Below are 18,754 nucleotides of genomic sequence, written 5' to 3'. Positions count from 1 at the left end.
TAGTCGGCCCCCAGAGAAACGATTGTAAATCCTCTCGAAGTTGCTGATGGAAGACCAGGAGGGAAACATAGGAGTGATTATAAAGACGTGCGTACATATACATGTGTGTTTACACACACACATGCACGTGTGTATTTTTCCGTATTCAGTAATCACTTACTGAGTATCACATGCAAGGCACTGCGCCAGACATTCTGGGACATCCAGTGGCACATGACAGCCTTAAAGGTTAGATTTAAACGTTTCCACCTGTTTGGAACATTCCTTAACATGCAGAATATATTCATTCACTCCCACAGTATACACATGTATGTTTTAATAAACACAATTGTGTTCACCCTCAGCTATATTGTGGGCTTACAAGGTTCTGGTATGGGTTGGTTTAGAAAACCATTCCAGTTTCAAGAAGCTCGAAGGAACCCCTAGATTGTCATCTCAAAACTATGCGAAACGCCTCAGCCGTTGGGTGCTTCTGTTTTGCAAACGGGTAATGGCAACGGCAAGTTAGTGAGCTGAAGCAACGTGGGGCTGTGTGCACCCTGGCCCCGCCCCTTGGGCCCTGCGATGAGAGCAGATGCTGGGCTGTGGGTTTTCCGGCGGAGCGGTCTCACCGCCCACCTCGCGGACAGCCAGGGCCGTCTTGTCTGTGATGTTCAAAACCATGGCTGCTGACTCTATGCTGTGCGTTCCTGCGCACCCTGCAGTCCGGGGGTTGGGGGGGGTCTGTGTCCAGGCACCGAGGGCAGCCACAGCAAGGAAGGGGAGCGGGGAGTTGGGGAGCAGGGAGGTGGGGCGGGCAGGGGGGCGCACAGGTCCCACTCAGGGCTCGCCTGGCTCCTGGCTGGAAGCTGGAGGTTGCAGCATCACAGCTGGTCACATCTTATCCCTGCCCCAGGCTGACATGTCCAAGCCCGAGAACTGTCAGCCAAAGGAAGGCTTCCGTAGCGGCTCTGCACCTGCTCTGCCCTGACCAACCTGGGGCCGTGTGGTCACACAGTGCCCAACCATCCCTGGAGACCACACGTCGGAGAAGCAGTTAAGTCCTTAGCCTCTGGACCGCTGATCATCTCTCTTAAGGAGAAGAGAGGCCCCTAGTGGTCAGAGGTGCTGTCCAGAGCGGCTGGCACAAGGCTGACCACTTTTGGAGATGGGGGTCTGCGCACCCGCACCCGAAGGGCTGGGAGCCCTCCCGGCTTTCTGGGGATGTCACCTAGGCACCGGCCCCCAGGGCTTAAAGTAAGGAGATGCCTCCCACTTGAAAAACGGTGATCGGATAGAATAAACCCAACAGGTAAGAAAAGCCACCAAGAAGATGCATGTGTTTGCAGAAGATAAAGTTATCTTTGAAATTTGGACTGCGTGTCCCCTGCGGAGGAAATGTCTCCAGCTGTGATTCGTGTGTAAATTCGCCAGCCTCCTTCCTCTGTTGATGTAAACAAGAACGCCGTGGTCGGTCGGCTCAGAGGGGAGAGCAGGGCGCGTACAGAGTTCTCCAAACCCATCCACGGGCCTGAGGGTGAGCCATTCCGCTTCCTCCTGGATTTCGGAAGCGGCGCCTGGCAACGCGAGTAAACATCCTGCCCTTGGCAGTCCGCCCTTGCGGGGCTTCTGTTATTGAGAGTCACAGGGTGTCAAGGATTCTAACCCACAGACCAGGGCTCCCATCTCCTGGGTGTCTGAGTAACGTTGCAGCTCCGCTGACAATAGAAAGCTCCACTTTCCAAGCACCCACCCCCCACTTCCTGTCCTCTCCAGAAGGAAACAACACAGCCTCCTGCGGTGAGAGGCTTGGCTTCCTTGGGCTGGAAAGGGTGAGGGTTCTGAGTTATGACCCTCTTCCTGTTTGGACGGGGCCTGTTGTCATCACGCCGCCGGGATCGCGGGCACTGTCACGAGAGCTCGGAAGCGGCAGGTGTTGGGGGGGAGCCACCCTCGTTGGCAGCCGCTCAGGGCCGGGAAACGGGGGGACAGCTGTTTACCGCTCCAACAGATGTTTCTCATTTTTTTTTTAGCTCCATGGAAACTTTGAATCACATAAGCGCCTTTCCAGCGATATATATCGGTCATGATTCATAGCAGGGCGGTCTCACACTTCCAGCCCAAAGCCCCCAGCTTTCCAAGGATGCTGGTCATTTATTTCCTACCAGACCTTGCCCTTGGGAACCCTGAACTCCATTCTGGGTCTCTCCATTCTGGAGGGCGATTCTTTTTTCTTTGGCAGGGTAGGGGGAACCATACCCTGTGGCCTGTGGAATTTAGCCCCCCACCCCACAACCTCGCCCCAGGTATTGAACCCATGCCCCTGGCATGCCCTGGCCACCTTGAAAACTGTAATCTGGGAGCCGGGGGTAGTAAGTAAAATAAAACAGTTATTTTTAAAATTTTATTTTAGGGGACTCCCCTGGTGGAAGAGTGGCTAAGACTCTGCTCCCAGTGCAGGGGGGCCCGGGTTTGATCCCTGGTCAGGGAACTAGATCCCACGTGCCCCAGCTAAGAGCTGGGGCAACCAAATAAATAAAAATGAAATCATAAAAAAATACTGAAGTAGAGTTGGTTACAACACTGTGTTAATTTCTCCTGCATAGCAAAGCGACCCAGTTATACATATGTGTACATTACTTTCATATTCTTCTCCATCGTGGTTTATCACAGGGTAATGAACATAATCCCTTGTGCTGACCATTGAGATTCTTGATTTGGGGACAAGGTTTCTCTCATCCGCATTTTGCACCAGACCCTGCAGATGACCTGGCTAGTTCTGGGCTTGGGATCCAGCCAGACCTGTGACCCACTCGGATGAACTGACCCGGAGAAGCGCCGCCCGCTTAGGCTCCCAGGAGTAGGCCGTGGACCGGAGGCCTGTGTCTGCCGTGTTTGGGGCGGGGTGGGCTCGGTGGTGATGGGGAGCAGGGGCCACGACAAGCACGCTCCTGCTGTCCAGGGAGGGTGTCGGGCGCTTCACCAGGAAGCCCTGTCCCCTCCCCAGGTGCTGTTCCACCCCAACAGTGGGGCTGCCGGAGAGGACGGAGCGCTTCAGACCGTCCGCCTGGAGCAGTACAAAGCCTTCTACGTCACCGGTGAGTGGGGGGCGCCCCGCGGACCCCGCCCAGGCCTCACAGCGAGGGTGCGGCCCTCCTTCAGGGACGCGCTCGGCATCTCTGACGGCATCGCCCCAGATCCGGTCCCAGGGGCCCCGCCACACACACAAATACGCAAGCAACGTCTTTCCACTCTGCCCCAAGCTCCCCGGCCAGCTCGGAGCTGGCCCAGCGCGTCCACGCTGCTCTTTCTCCCGCGAAAAATCGCTTCACCCCGTGGTTCTACTTGTGGGGCCCGTGTGACTGAATGTTCAGTGGAGGCTTGGAGAGACTTTAAAGTGTAATTTGCCTGACAAGAGACTGTTTCAGAAAGTAGTTGTTTGTAGAAGGTCTGTTTAGCAAACTGAGGTTTCCTACTTCTTGGCTCACCCTGTGGGTGTCTTAAATGTTAACGTATTTTAGAAACCTGGTATCAGATCAGGGATGGTTCTCGAACCTTCCAGTGGCTTCTTGCTTCCAACTGAATTCAAATTCCCTCCATCCTGGGTCCCTGAATTTTTTTTTTTTTTTTCTGGCTGCAGAGCATGGGGATCTTAGTTCCCCAACGGGGGATCAAACCCACGCCTCTTTTAGTGGAAGCAAAGAGTCTTAACCCCTGGGCCACCAGGGACGTCCTGTATTTTCGTTTCTTTTTAAAACAGTTTTATTTGTCTGTGGCCGTGCTGGGTCCTCTCTGCGGGCGAGGTCATTCGCAGTTGCGGCAAGCAGGGGCTGCTGTTCGTCGCGGTGTCGGGCTTCTCACCGTGACGGCTTCTCTTGTTCCGGAGCGCGGGCTCTAGGGCACAGGGGCTTCAGTAACTGTGGACACGGTCTTGTTTGCCTCACGGACCAGGGACCAGACCTGTGTCCCCTGCCTTGGCAGGCGGATTCTTATCCCCTGGACCACCAGGGAAGCCTGTCCTGTGCTTGTCTAGTCTTAGCTCCCCAAGAGCAATGACCCTCCTTGGCCTCCAGATTAAAATCCCTCTCAGCTTTTAAGGCCACCTGGATGGCAGAATGCCTTTTCATCTTCCCAGCTGGTAGGATATGGAGAACTCTGATATTTACCACGTTTTACCATATATGCCAGTTATTTAAGTACATCTTTTATTTCTCCTCGTAGTTTTAAGCCCTCTAAACTCAGCTGGCCAGCGGTGCTAGTGGTAAAGAGCCTGCCTGCCAGTGCCGGAGACCGAAGAATCATGGGTTTGATCCTGGATCAGGAACATCCCTGGTGGAGGAAATGGCAATCCACTCCAGTATTCTTGCTGCGAGCCTTGTGGGTTACAGTCCATGGGGTCGCAAGGAGTCGGACACAACTGAGCGTCTAAACACAAGCTCAACTCTGTAAGCTCTTTAATCTTTGTCCTCTTGATGTGCCTCGCACAGAATCTTGGATCTGGTAGGAACTCTAACACCTTTTTGTAATGAATGAAAAACAAGACCTCTCCCCACCCCATGCAAAAAAAAAACGCCCTTTCGAATCCGGGATCTGATATGGATTCCAGTTTGATTCAGTTATTTGAGTTAGAGCTTTCCAAAGAATTATATAATAAAGAACAAACATTGTTTGCCTTGAGCATGAATAAGTGACCCCAAAGAAAATGTGTCATAAAAGCAAAACCAGTTCTTTTGAGTTCATCACTTGAGGAATATTAAAGCTGCCACAGGAATGTTGTACTCTCCGAGACCTAAAATGCAAACCACTCAGATATTTGTTATGCTTTCAGATGGGAAGCTCTAGATTACAGCCCTTACATTACTCTATCGAAGAGGTATGGTTTCTCCAGGCTGAGTTAATTTCAGAAGTCGCAACCCAGCCAGAAAGCCCTTGGCACCACAGTGCCGAGATCATACGACATAATAAGACTGTTGGAAATGATCACAGTCAGAAAGGAATTATGACCCCCAGGGGAGGTCTGCTCTTCTCTACAGTCACCCAGCTCCCGAGAGAGTTAGCAAAGGGAGAAGGGAGATGTCAACAGATGGGGTGAAAACTGTGAACAGGATGAAAGAGGACGCAGCCTGAGGGAGCTCTGATTCCTTCTTCTCTCACTTCCCATCCTTGAAACTCTGCATCCGAATGACTTAAACCTGCTTTGGGCTGAGATGAATTGACACCTGCTTCATTAGACTGGAGAAAGACATATGTGTCCTGTGCTGAGGACGTGATTTTAGATTTTTCGGTGAACTAGGCTGTTGTTTATATTCATTGTTATGTGTGAGTCTGTTCTGTGACCCTGTGGACTTAGCCCACCAGGATTTCCTGTCCATGGGGTTCTCCAAGCAAGAATACTGGGCTGCCATTACCTTCTCCAGACAATCTTCCCCATCCAGGGATCAAACCCGAGTCTTCTGCATTGGAAAGGGGATTCTTTACCCTGAGCCACCAGGGTAGCTCCCTCACGGGCTGTTAATTACCACCTAATCTCCTTAAACTTGAGGAGGCTGGCTTTTATACTTGGTTAGAACTGGGCTCTGTTGAATTTTGTCCTTAATCTTAGGTAAATGTCTCCATCCTGGGACATAGTCTTCGCTCCTAGCATGAACGTTTAAGGACTTCAGTGGAGAACACGAAGTGTTTATCAGGCCTGTCTAGCTTAATAGCATTCACTGTGTGAGCTCCACATCCCCTCCTTGCTGAGCCCTTCAGACTTGTTGTGTGGGTGAACCGGTCTCTCCGCTGCACGCCGGTTCTGGGCTCACTCCAGTTAGCACTCAGAATTCATCGGGGTGCTCTGCACACCTCGGGCCGACGCTGGCTTGACGGGGTCTCTGCCGTCCCCTCCCCAGGCGGAGCCCGAGCCTGCGACGGGAGCGTCGGCCCCGAGCGGCACCACGAGCGCCCCCTCATCTTCGACCTGGAAGCTGACCTCGCGGAGGCCGCGCCACTGGACCGGGGCGGCGCGGAGTACCGGGCGGTGCTGCCCAGGGTCGCGGCGGCTCTCGCGGGCGTCCTCGCCGACATCGCCCGCGACCGCGTCTCGCGGGCGGATTACAGCCAGGATCCTTCCGTGCGCCCCTGCTGCGACCCCCGCCGCCCCGCCTGCCGCTGCCGGGCCGCGTGAGGGACGCACTGTACCAGGACGCCGCGGGTGCCTGCCCCCGCCGCGGCCCCGTGTGCTTTGAAGACGGGGCTCAGAGCTGTTTTGCAGTCACCGCTCTGCGTCCCCGTTTGAGAGCGCGCCGCGCCCGCGCTGTGAGCAAAGACAGCGAGTCAGGAGTCAGACCAGCCTCTGAACTTGGGCGGTTATGTAACTGGACTCGCAGGCGGACGCTGAAGGAGGACCAGGCGAGACGTGAAGGTGCCTGCCTGGAACAGGACGTGACCCCGAGCAGCGCACAATACGCTTTAGTTCCTTTTTCTTTTTTTAAATGTACCCAGTTTTGCCGGTCCTTTGAACGGAGGCCCGTCCCTCTGGCGTCTCCAGCAGCCCCGCCCGCCTTTCCTGCGCCCGCAGACCACCTGGGAGCTTGTGACCGTGCTGAGTGCGGCCAGGAGGCGGGGTGCAGACCGGAGACGCTTCGGGCCGGGAGGCTCCCCCAGGGACGCCGGGGCAAGGTGGACGCAGACGTGACGCAGGCCCGCTTGTCTCCAAGCGGAAGCGCCACAGAAGCCTCCCCACCTCCCTCCATCCCTTCCACAGGCAAATGTCTGTCCTTTGTGGATTTTAGGAATTCTTCCTGCTTCCTCAAACCACAAAGAAGTACAATTTTAAAGCCTCAAAAGTGCATTGCCATGATTTTATTAGTGTCCTAAATGGGACTGAAAGGTCATAAATGATTTATTCTGGTCACTGCAAACACCTTTTGCCTGGCTACAACAGCCTCTCTGAGTCTCATACAAGGAATACAGTTCCGAGAGGTGTTCCTATAGGTACATTTTATACACAGCATACATGTTCAAAAGGATGCCCTTGTTCATTAAAGTTCGGGTTGTCGATGGGTATGGTTCGTTCCGGTGGACGCTGCAGCTGGGACACCCTTTCGAGGGCAGGACATGCGTGCAGGCCGGCCTGACGCCTGTCGCCCCCGCGCCCGCAGGCTGAGATCCACATCCCGGGGCTTCTGTCCCCCGCCCCCGCTGCTCACTCAACCGCCTGCCTTTCGTCCACCTTCCTCGTTTGCTCCAGAACCTCCTGACCCGGGCGGTCCTGCTGCCCGTCAGGACGGCGTGGCTTTGTCCTGCTGATCTCCACGGCACGAAGTGATCTGCCGAAATCAAAACAGAGCGGCCTTACCCTTTCTGGGGGCTGCTGACAGGTGGGCGGCGTGCCTGCAGGTCAGTGTCCACGCGGGGCCAGGGGAGGTTCCCCATCCATCAGTCCACAGACCGGCCCTCGAGTGTGGCCACGGGGGTCACCTGTCTTCTTTGGGTGCAGAAAATACTATTTGTAATATATATGTATATGTGTGTGTGTGTGTGTGCAAGTGTCTGCGTGTTCGGTTGTCTCTCTTTGCGACCCCATAGACTGCAGCCCACCAGGCCCCTCTGTCCATGGGATTCTCCAGGCAAGAACACTGGAGTGGGTTGCCATTTCCTCCCCCAGGGGATCTTTCCAACCCAGGTCTGCACTGCAAGCCGATTTTTTTTTTTACCATCTGAGCCACCAGGGAAGCCCAAAATATATATGCATATTGATATGTATATGTGTATTTTCTTTAAAGGCTCATCTTACTTGTAAACACAGACTGCTAAGTCACTGTGAAAAAGTCAGTAAACACCTTTGGTCCCAATTCCTTCACTCCTGCTCCCAAGAGTAAGATGAACATCAGAAAATATGCAGACTTGCCAAGGTCGACTTGTTACTGACCCAAAGCTGCTCCCTTCACGAATACAGCATCTTTCCCGAATACAGCATCTTTCCAAGGGACCGGAAACGATCAGTCCTCTTTTCTCTCACTGTGCTCAGAGCAAAGTAAATCCCAAGAAGGGAAGCGGGATGCTACCCAGGCGAGTGTCAGTGTGTTTGAAGAGGAAGATCAGCAGTGACTACACAGGGACCCCTCGGGATTATCCAGGCAAACCCCGACTCCTGTCTGTGAGCTGCTAAGACCCCAGGATGCATCAGGATCCCAGAGTACCTTTGGGAATGTGGGTAGAGATGAGACTGCTGGGCCAGTGTTTGTAACGGGCCTGGCACTTCAGGACAGGCACAGAGAGAAGTGTCTAGACTCTCCGGATAGATGATCGCAGCCAGCGAGGGCGTGAATGAGACAGTCCCTCTCATGAGAACGTACCAGGCCTCTGACCCTCATGGCTGAGATGGAGAAGCCCGCTCATTACCCATCGCTGTGCCTGCAGCCTCAGGGCAGGCCTGGGGTCCGATGGCCCCCACGAGTCCTCCTGCCGTCTCTGCACAATTTTGGGGGCTGCTTCAAAATCACTAGGGCCTGACGAGCATTCCAGGGAACCTCTTTCAGTGACGGACACTCCCACTCGTATATAAATAAGAAGCCCCAATGCAATTTAAAGCAGCTTCCACTCATCTGGTGCTGATGCGGGAGACGGGACGACTGGCTCCTCCCAGGCTCCCTTGGCATTGCCTAAGCAGACAGGCATCCCATTCTGTCGCTAATTCTTAAGCATCTCCAGTTTTTTGTTTTTTACTCCGAATGATGTATCAAATAACAGGTACACCAAATAACATGGGGTACCTTTAATTTGATACAGGTTTTCTTTGGCAAGAGATCACCTCTGAATGCCAATATCCAAGGTAACCCGGTTCTGTAAATATAAGAGGTTTCCAGGTCTGCTCTGGTTACAGCTGAGAGTCTCATAATCCAATCATTTTTTACAGCAGCCCCAGACTTCTCTAACTGCTGAAGTGGGATCTGATGACGTGTAGGAAGGTCCCATAAACCACTGCGTCTGACCTGCTCTGGGTTCCAAGGATGCAACTTTAGGACCCAGATGCCAAGTTTTGGGGGACAGAAAAGCTCCCTCTGTAGTGAGGAGGGGCAAGAGAACCCCCAAAGCAAAACAACTGCCCTACTGGGAAGCATCGAGCCAACAAATGTTTTTAAGCGCACAGTTTTAACGACGACTGCTTTCTACCCCTGAAATGCCAACTTCACTTGCTGGCACTGTGTGCGACGAGCTATAAAAAGCCAGAAATGTCCGTCTCACGCAGCACCCCGTGGAGCCTTTTGGGAAATGACGAATGTGGCCTTTCAGCCCCTGCACGAAGGGCCCGTGGCAGCTTTTTGTTTTGTATTTTTTGGCTGTAACATGTGGCATATGAGATCTTAATTCCTCGAACAGAGATCACACCTGCACCAGTGTGAGAAGTGTGGAGTCTTAACCACTGGCCCACCAGGGAGGCCCCCTCCCTTTCTTTCCTCTGCTTAGACTGTCCTACAGATCTATGCAAGAGAGAAGCCAGACTCCCCCTCCATCCTCTTGCAAATGTAATCCACCTGGCATGAAATCAGCACCGAGAGAAAACACTGGTCCCCAAGACCTGTGCCCCAGCGGCTGCCTCTCTCTGCCTCCAGGAGGAACGGTCAGGGAGCCCCCCACGTTTAGGCCTAAACACTGCTTCCATCTCGAGATGATTCCAAGCTGACCGTCCCGGCTGCTCTCTAACTAAAGCTCACTAGAGGGGCTCTCTGCTACCCGGAACAGAAGCTTGAAGGCTCAGAACCAGGGGGACAAGCTTCTCCTCTCCCCAAGCTTCTCCTCTCCCCAAGACGTGCGAAGGAGCCCTGCCCAGCGCCCAGCCCAGCCTGGGGCCGCCTCTGCCGGCAGGGCTGAAGCAGGGGCTGGGTGGCGGGCTGGGCTAGAGGGGTCGGGGGTGGGGGAGGTCCCCGCTGACAAGTGGCTCTGCAGGGTCTGTCTGTCAGAGAAGAGGGGCCGAGGGCCCCGTCCTGTCAGAGCATCACCTGTAGCACGAGGGCGCCAACGTTCTGCTAGGACATGAGGCACCTCGGGAAAAGGAGTTGAGCTGTGAAAACACAGCTAAAGAAGCGGAACTGAGGCCCCGGTCTCTGAACGGGGGAGGCCGCGAGACCGCCTGGGAGAGAACGCGCCGTCCTAACACGCGGGTGGGCTAGTCTGGGCGGAGGCCCACCGCACGCTAAACCCCGCTGGCCTCCCGGGTGTTCGGGCAGGATTAGGTGGTGCGGAGCAGAAAAGGGGAAAGAGGCTCCGCCCGGGCGGAGGGGAGGGCCCTTCCAGGCACAGGGACCGAGCTCTAGGGGCCTCCGGTGCTCACAGGAGGGAACTCGTTCTCGTCGTCCAGACAAACCGGTCCCGTTGCAAACTCGTGTTCGGGAATGACCTCCCCGCGGAGCGCCCCGCCGTCCTCGGAGTAACCTGCAGAACGGCAGTGCGGTGTGAGAAACGCTGGGGGCGCTGATCTCAGGCCTAGGTCGCGGGCCCACCCACCCGGCACGGTGACCACCCAGTAACCCGCGGGCCCACCCGGCACGGTGACCACGCAGGCCCCCTGGGCCCGCTCACCCGGCTCGGTGACCACCCAGGCCCCCCGGGCCCGCTCACCCGGCACGGTGGAGGCTGCGGACGCGCTTGGCCTGGCTACCGTCGCGGCGTAAGACTGAGGTAAGGGCGGTCTGAGGTCATTTTCTTTATTCTCTTCGCTGGTTCCTGAGCCAAGCAAGCTACCGGCAGCGATGGAGGGGGCAGGGAGAGACGAGTGATCACCTCCCGCCCAGGACACCTCCCGAGGAAGAGCCGGGGAGGCCGGGCCTGGCCCCGGGTTCAGGCGCAGCCCCGCGTCGGTTCCCCGGACCAGCACGCCCTCCGACGGCCGGGTCAGTCGTGAACGTCCCATCCCTGGTTCCGGGACCTGCGCCCACCTGTGCGGTCCAGGCGGGGATGCGCAGGCCGGCTCTCCAGGGGGCCCAGGCCAGGGGCGTCCTGCCCGCAGACGGCAGGAGAGGTCTCCGTTCAGTTTGGCAAACACGTCCCAGGGACCCCGGGGAAGGAGGGGCCGGCAGGGATAGCCCGGCATGCCTGCTGCTGAGCCAACGGGAGCCCGACACCCAGCGGGGGCCCCCGCCCCCGCACTCCGGGCCCCCACCGCACCCTGCCCCCGCACCCCGGGCTCCCCGCACCCCGGGGCCCCGCCCCCAGCGCCCCCCAGCACCCCGGCGCCCCCTCTGCACCCGCACCCTTGCATCCTCTCGCACCGCACACACCTGCACCTCACACCCCAGCGCCACCCCCGCACCCAGGGGCCCTGCACCCCACCCCCGCACCCTGGCGCCCCCCCGCCCCCGCCACCCCACACCCCGGCGGCTCCCCCTGCACCACACCCCCGCACCTCGCGCACCCCGTGCCCCCTCTGCTCTGGGCTCAGGGGACGCAACAGCGAGTCCTGAAAGCCCGGCTTTCTGACAACTGGCCTCTTCACCTGTGGGTCTTGATTAGGACACAGTCTCCTCCGTCCTGAGGGTCCAGGTTGTAGACGTAAAGGTGCCCACTGGACGAGACGACCAGGAGCCGCGGCAGCTTCTGGATCCTGAGGGCCGAGAAGACACGCGCTGCGGTGCCCACGTGCGTGTGTGGGCTCAGACCCGTTTCCAGGGGCCAAGCCCCGCCCCCCGCGGCCCCCCCCGCCCCCTCCCCCCCCCACCGCCCCCTCCTGCCCCCTCCCCCCCGCCGCCCCACGCCTACGCCTCCCCAGCGCCGGGTCCCGCCCTCCACACGCCCGAGGCCCGATGGCCGGGAGCCTGGGTTTCTGGGGATCTCCTTGCGGTGTGTCCTACTGATCTCCCTTGACGATGGCTCCTTGTCTTTGAATGTAACTGTGTGGATGAGACATAAGGTCGCTCCTGAACCCTGCACAGCAGGCCGAGTGGGATGCTGCCTCTATCTTTAACAGCGAAGGAAACGGTGGGAAACTGGTCCCCAGCTTTACGGGCTCAGTTCAGTTCAATTCAGTCGCTCAGTCCTGTCCGACTCTTTGCGACCCCATGAATCGCAGCACGCCAGGATTCCCTGTCCATCACCAACTCCCGGAGTTTACCCAAACCCATGTCCATTGAGTTGGTGATGCCATCCAGCCATCTCATCCTCTGTTGTCCCCTTCTCCTCCTGACCCCAATACCTCCCAGCATCAGGATCTTTTCCAATGAGTCAACTCTTCACATGAGGTGGCCAAAGTATTTGAGTTTCAGCTTTAGCATCAGTCCTTCCAATGAACACCCAGGACTGATCTCCTTTAGGATGGACTGGTTGGATCTCCTTGGAGTTCAAGGGACTCTCAAGAGTCTTCTCCAACACCACAGTTCAAAAGCATCAATTCTTCAGCGCTCAGCTTTCTTCACAGTCCAACTCTCACATCCATACATGACCACTGGAAAAACCATAGCCTTGACTAGACGGACCTTTGTTGGCAAAGGAATGACTCTGCTTTTGAATATGCTATCTAGGTTGGTCATAACTTTCCTTCCAAGGAGTAAGCATCTTAATTTCATGGCTGCAATCACCATCTGTAGTGATTTTGGAGCCCCAAAAAATAAACTCAGCCACTGTTTCCACTGTTTCCCCATCTATTTCCCATGAAGTGATGGGACCAGATGCCATGATCTTAGTTTCTGAATGTTGAGCTTTAAGCCAACTTTTTCACTCTCCTCCTTCACTTTCATCAAGAGGCTTTTTAGTTCTTCACTTTCTGCCATAAGAGTGGTGTCATCTGCATATCTGAGATTATGGACGGGCTAGTTTTACAAAAATCTTTCCAATGTTCAGCTTTAACAGGCGCGCTTAAAGGTCTTAGATAAGACGTCTGTCCACCCCACAGGAGTTTGCACCTGGACTTTGGAACTTTATAAATCCATAAAAATGGGAAACTTCTTCGAGACAGTATCACTGGAATGAGGAGGTTAAAACTTCCGTGCCAGCTTGCAGCTGCCCCCGAGGAGAAGAGACCAAGCAGACGGAGACTGGCTGATGGTGGGGGAGGGGTGCTGGATGGCAAGGTGGTGGGGTGGAGTGGAGGGGCACGGGTTTGCCTTTACTTGCCCTTCCTGGCTCCCTTCTCTAGGCTTTCCCTTAAATACGTTTGCATGTTTGGGGCATCCCACACTTTGGGAAATAAATCAGTGAGGGTTTCTGCCTGGCGGGGGCAGGGGGTGGGGTGTGGGGCTGGACATACGTGGCGAGGGTGCAGATGTTCCTGTGGCCGGAGAAGCCCAGACGCCCGGTGGCGAAGGCCCTGTCCTGGTTCATCATGTCGGACACCTGGGTGGGGAGGTAGCTGGATGCAGCCAGGAACATCTTCCCCATGTAGCCGGTCCAGGTTGAGGGCTCCTCGGGTCGGCTGGGGAGCAAGGTGAGCGAGGGTGAGACCGAGCCCCCCCACCCCCCCAGGCCTCCGCACAGGAAGGGGCCGTGCCCTGCTGTGACATCCTGCCCACGGTGGATGGGGACGTGCCCTGCCAGCCGTGCCCCAAGGGCTCGTGTGTTCCAGGGAGGAGCCCTCGCATGGCAGCTGAGCGGCTCCGGGTGCTGCGGCCTCTCTCCATTCAGGAGGTGGAAACTGATCATGGCTCTGATTTCTAGGCTGCTGGGAGGGGGCTGGGGAGAGGGAGACAGAGTCGGTCCCTGGCCGCTGTAACAAGCCCAGGCCTGTTCTGGGCTCACCCAGAAAAGAACAGGCCGATCTCAGAGTCAGACCTCGAGGCCAGACTGTGTGGGCAGCGAACCCCGGGGCGAGAGGCCTGCGCGGTGTAGCCTTACGGTCCGGAGCCACCTGAGTGGGCGCCAGGATGCTCACAGGTGGGGGAGTCCACGGGGCCTGCTGCGCCCTCTGCAGCCGCCACCTGTGCCCCATCCCGGGGTCTCTGCCAGACAGGAGGGTGGGGGACGGGACGGCTCTGCCGTGAGCCGGCAGTGGACAGGACGCACACCTGCCTCCGTGCCGGGCAGGACAGATGCATACCCGGGGCAACCCGCCGAGGCTGCAGGACGGACAGGGGGACACGGGACGGACGGGGAGACGGGGGACAGACGGGGGGACACGGGACGGACGGGGAGACGGGGGACAGACGGGGGGACGCGGGACAGTCGGGGGCGGGATGAAGGGCGGACGGGGAACGCGGGACAAATGGGGGAACGCGGGACAGACGGGAGCAGGGCGGACGGGGTGGACGCGGGACAGACGGGGGCGGGATGAGGGGCGGACTGGCGGCGGGGGGGGGGGCGCGGGACGGGGGGCGGGGTGGACGGGGTGGACGCGAGACAGACGGGAGCGGGATGCGGGGTGGACGGGGGTATGCGGGACGGAAGGGGGGACGCAGGACAGGGGCAGGACGCGGGACGGACAGTGGGGACACGGACAGACGGGGGGAAGCGGCCCCAGCTCAGGGCCCTGGGATTTGCTTCTCGCCATCACCACCTGGACATCCCCTGGCCGTGGGGTCTCGTCCAGAGGCGCCCGGCGCTCCCAGGCCCATGTCCTCCCAGCGTCCTGGCTTCACGGACAGGCCTGCGGTCCCTGGGGCTCTGTGCTGAGGGGCCGGGGTCTACAGAGGCCCCGGCTGCACCCAGGCTCCGCATCTGAGGCGGACGCAACACAGACGTGCGGAGAGAAGACGTGAGCGCGTCCGCAGGGGCGCCCAGCCAGGGGGCCACCGGGAGCACAGCCGGGGTGCTCCTCCCCGGGAGGCGGGGCCTTTGGGTTGCCTGCTCGGAGAACTGAAGCAGCCACACCGCGGGGCGGGCGCACAGCAGGTGCTCTCTCATAATGGGGTCTCTGGGGTTGCAGTGGGCAGGAGGCTTTGGGGGAGTCCCAGGCTGGGCCCTGAGGCAGGTCTGACTCAGAGTCGGGGTGGGGGAGTGGTGGGAAGACAGGTCGGATGCAGAGACAGACGAGCAGCGGGAGTCAGCGCCCCGGTGGACCGGGCAGGGAGGCCTGAGGCAACTAGAGAGGAGTCCCTGTGCTGCCACTGAGCCCAACACGGCCAGAGAAACACAGACACTGTTTTAGATGCCCTGACTGCTGCACGGTGGGCCGCGAGCATGTGCTGCTCCTCGCCATGAAGTCTGTGACACCGACGCGCACGCCCCGGGCTGCAGCCCAGCACAGGCTCTCCCCGCCCAGGGTCAGCCTGGAGCCCTGGAGGCCCAGGCAGGCGCGTGGTGCTGGAGAGGAAGCACTCAGGCAGACCGTGGGGATGCTGCCAGCTCAGATCCAGTCCCAGCAACACAGCGTGTCACACAGCTGTTTTGTTTTTCCCATGTGTGTAATGGTGATGCTCACGCTATCTTGCAGCCTGCTTAGTGTACACTGGCAAGATGTCTAAAAACAGCGTCCATGCCTTCATTTAAAGCATGCCTTGTTGCTATAAGATGCTGACCATCACCTGAGCCCTCAACGAGTCGTACATCCTTTTGCAATCCTCACACCAAAGATCACCGATGACAGCTCACCATGAAAACGGAATAATCACGCCAAAGCTTGAAATATGCTCAGGACAACCGAAATGTGACCCAGAGACAGAAAGCCAGCAGACGCTGGGGGTGGGGAGTCGGCCCGGGTGGCAGAACGGCCACAGATCTTCAGTTTTAAAAGCTCAGCAGGGGCGAAGCAGGTCCACGCTCAAGGCTCTGGCACAAGGCTGGCCTGAGCATGGCCGTATTGACACCGAGAGCCCACCGAGAGCGCTCTGCTGAGTGCTGAGTTGGTTTCCCTCTGAGCCCAGCGCTACGCTACAAGGAACCTGCCAGAGACTTCACACGCACACACGATCGTTGTTGCATCAGGTTCTGCAGACGAGCACACGGGAGTCCAGTCACAGCAGCTCACCTGCCTGCGGCCTCCTGCTTACGGGAGCGCGGCTGCGGGCTCAGGAGGGCAGCCCCTGAGCCCCAGGGGTTGCCCCGAGTCTGCCGCTGACACACTCACCACGTTGGTGGAGACAGCGAGTAACACAGGCTCGCGGCCTTAGCAGAGAAGTCAGGGGGCGCTGGTCAGACCAGGACCCCACTCCTCTCGTTCATCGGTCCCCAGCCTTTTGGGCACCAGGGCCTGGATTCATGGTAGACAGTTCTTCCACGGACTAAGGGGGAGGGGATGGTTTGGGGATGATTCAAGCCCAGGTAGCACTAGTGTGGGTTCGATCCCTGGGTCGGGAAGATGCCCTGGAGGAGAGCATGATAACCCACTCCAGTATTCTGGCCTGGAGAGTCCCATGGACAGAGGAGCCTGGCGGGCTACAGTCCACGGGGTCACACAGAGTCGGACACGACTGAAGCGGCTTAGCATGCACGCACGCAAGCACATCCCACTGATTGTGCACTTCATCTCTGGTTTTACACCGCTGCTGGCCTGACGGGAGGAGCCCGATCCTCGGCCTGCACGTGGGCCCTGCTCTAGTCTCCAGGGGGTTTCCGGTCCTACCTGTTGGCGAGATGCTCCAGCTTGAAGATGTGCACGGTCTCTGTGTTGCTAGAGGCGCAGAGGAACTGCGAGTCCATGCTGAAAGCCAGGGAGCTGATGGTCACGTACCTGCAGACACAGCCACAGGGGGAGGGTGAGCCCGGGAACGAGCGAGGCGAGCGGCCTCCTGCTTGGAATCAGCTTCATAAGAAAAGAGACACATAAACGTATCCCGGAGAGTCCGGGCGCAGGCAGGCCTCGTTGCGTTGGGCTTCACCTCGTGGTGGCTGCAGACTGCGATTTTTACGAACTGGGGGCTCGTGGGGCCCTGCGTGGAGCTTGTCCTCTGGGGCGGTCTTCCCCACAGCATGTGCTCCCTCTGTGTCTCTGGGTCACGTTTCGGTCCCGCTTAACATATTTTAAGCTTTCTCGTGATTATTCTATTTGTCATGGTGATCTGTCATCAGTGGTCCTTGGTGTGACAACTATAAAAGGGTTGACTCGCTGAAGGCTCACGTGATGGTCAGCATTGTTTAACAATGAGGCATATTTTAAACTTCAGGCACGTACACTGGGTTTTAGGGCTTCCCTGGTGGCACTAGTGGTAAAGAACCCGCCTGCCAATGCAGGAGACACAAGAGACTCGGGTTCAATCCCTGGGTCGGGAAGATCCCTTGGAGAAGGGCATGGCAACCCACTCCAGTATTGTTGCCCGGAGAATCCCATGGACAGAGGAGCCTGGTGGCCTACAGTCCTTGGGGCCGTAGAGTCGGACACGACTGAAGCGACTGAGCACGCGCAGACACACACGGTGAACACAGACCTTTTCATCCCTCTCCGGAACTCATAGAGCTTCTGCCCGTCGGGAACGGAGAATACCCGGATGACAGTGCCCTGGAGGAGAGAGCAGGTGGGCGTTTCTTCCTGCAGACCTGCCCCTTTGGAGGGGAGCTCCCTGGATTGGTCTGGACCATCTGACCCCGGAGAGAAAACACGGAGGGCTGTCCACGTGCCGTGTAAGCTGCTCTTGGAAGGTGACTTGAACAGCCTCCGTCTCCCTGTCCTCCCCACCCAAGCCCAAGGCGCTGGCTGCTCCATCCGTCTGCTCTGGCTTCCCAGAACCCCGATCTGTCTGTGAGGACGGGCACGCCGGTTCTTGGTCAGACCGCGAGGCTCTGGGCAGAACTGCTCACGCCCTACACGCGGAGGCCCTGGGTCTGCGGAGATGATAGATGAGGCGGCACACTCGGGGTCGAGGGCCTCCCTCTAAAGTGAGTTCCGAGCGCTGGTGCCACGGTCCCCCCCAGCAGCTCCTTGGCGCCTGGGGCCCTCCGCACCCCTGGCAGAGGGGGGCCCCCAAGGACACGGCCGCGGGCAGCACTCACCTTCTCTGAGGCGCTGGCCAGCCTGGAGCCCGAGGAGTTGAAGGCGATGGCGGCCAGCGTGCCCTCGTGGGCAGCAATGGTGCACACGGGCTTCTGTTGGCGACAGGGCCGGCGGGGTCGATGGCGGGGCGCCGGGGTGCCGTCCACCTCCCGCCCCTCCCCCTTCCTTCCGAGACGCCCTCCCCCCTTTGCCGGGCTGTCCGGGTCTAGGTTCGGCTTCAAGGCCGCTGCGTTTCTGTCCCTTCTCCTGCCCTTGGGGAGACGGTGACCAGCCGTGGGCTGATGCACCTCTGGGGCCCGGCTCCGGGGAGCTCGGTGGGCAGGGGCAGCACAGGCGCAGGCGTCGCAGACCGCACGCGGCCCACAGGACACGCGTCACTCCATTTGACTGCCTCGTGGCGACGTGGACGCGTGGCGACGGGCGCAGAGCGCGTGATGGTCCCGTGCACACCCAGGGCCGCGGCCCTGCCCGCCCCTCACCTCCCGGCTGCAAGCCCGCCGCTCACCCGGAGCTGACCACGCGGCCGCGCGGACTTACCAGGGAGTGTCCATCGTAGAGCACAATCTCGCCTGTGGTCAGGCTCCCGGGGTAGGCCACGTAGGAATTGGAATGGTTGATGGAGAGCGCGCACAGACCTGGAGGAGGAAGCCCAGTGAGCGGCTGGGTCCGCTGGAGCCGGGCGGAGGGTCGGGCCGGGGAGAGCAGCCCCCGAACGGCTGGTTCCCCGGGCCCCGCTGGGGCCCGGCTGAGAGCAGGGACCGCGGGGCGCTGTCCGCACGCTGCAGGGCCGCAGCGCCACCTGCTGGCGAGGGAGGCGCCGGCCCGCACACCCGGACGCGCAGTGACTCTTAGGGCCCCGAGAACTGAGCTCCCAGGGGAGACCTGCTGACCGGACAGCCACCATGTCCAGGCGCAGCTGAGGGATCGGAAGGCAGAATGCTT

The 18,754-nt window shown here is 58.5% G+C and overlaps 2 protein-coding genes across 13 annotated transcripts in view; one reads left to right on the top strand and one right to left on the bottom strand.

Annotated features, from left to right (window-relative positions):
- ARSG (arylsulfatase G) overlaps nucleotides 1-6,806 on the top strand; it is a 104,248-nt gene extending 97,442 nt beyond the window's left edge. For 4 of the 8 annotated variants that reach the window (XM_070774203.1, XM_070774205.1, XM_070774204.1 and 1 more), the window contains exon 11: nucleotides 4-743. In XM_070774203.1, the coding sequence (XP_070630304.1) occupies nucleotides 4-426 (423 nt within the window). In that variant the 3' untranslated portion in view covers nucleotides 427-743. Of the gene's footprint in view, nucleotides 1-3; nucleotides 744-2,986; nucleotides 3,078-4,200; nucleotides 5,847-5,870 lie in introns of those variants that run through there. The other 4 variants (XM_070774208.1, XM_070774209.1, XM_070774207.1 and 1 more) reach the window with 2 other exon arrangements.
- Nucleotide 6,807: 1 nt separating this feature from the next.
- Nucleotides 6,808-18,754, bottom strand: part of WIPI1 (WD repeat domain, phosphoinositide interacting 1) — a 30,113-nt gene continuing 18,166 nt past the window's right edge. For all 5 annotated transcript variants that reach the window (XM_070774214.1, XM_070774216.1, XM_070774217.1 and 2 more), the window contains exons 5-13: nucleotides 18,350-18,447; nucleotides 17,812-17,904; nucleotides 17,250-17,320; nucleotides 16,448-16,555; nucleotides 13,202-13,366; nucleotides 11,456-11,563; nucleotides 10,582-10,700; nucleotides 10,295-10,395; nucleotides 6,808-7,289 (exon numbers count right to left, since the gene is read on the bottom strand). In XM_070774214.1, the coding sequence (XP_070630315.1) occupies nucleotides 7,242-7,289; nucleotides 10,295-10,395; nucleotides 10,582-10,700; nucleotides 11,456-11,563; nucleotides 13,202-13,366; nucleotides 16,448-16,555; nucleotides 17,250-17,320; nucleotides 17,812-17,904; nucleotides 18,350-18,447 (911 nt within the window). In that variant the 3' untranslated portion in view covers nucleotides 6,808-7,241. The remainder of the gene's footprint in view (nucleotides 7,290-10,294; nucleotides 10,396-10,581; nucleotides 10,701-11,455; nucleotides 11,564-13,201; nucleotides 13,367-16,447; nucleotides 16,556-17,249; nucleotides 17,321-17,811; nucleotides 17,905-18,349; nucleotides 18,448-18,754) is intronic.

This window comes from Bos indicus, chromosome 19 (assembly GCF_029378745.1).
Source record: "Bos indicus isolate NIAB-ARS_2022 breed Sahiwal x Tharparkar chromosome 19, NIAB-ARS_B.indTharparkar_mat_pri_1.0, whole genome shotgun sequence".
Taxonomy (NCBI): Eukaryota; Metazoa; Chordata; class Mammalia; order Artiodactyla; family Bovidae; genus Bos; species Bos indicus.
The sequence above is the reverse complement of the archived record's forward strand: the minus strand, read 5'-3'. Positions and strand labels throughout refer to the sequence as shown.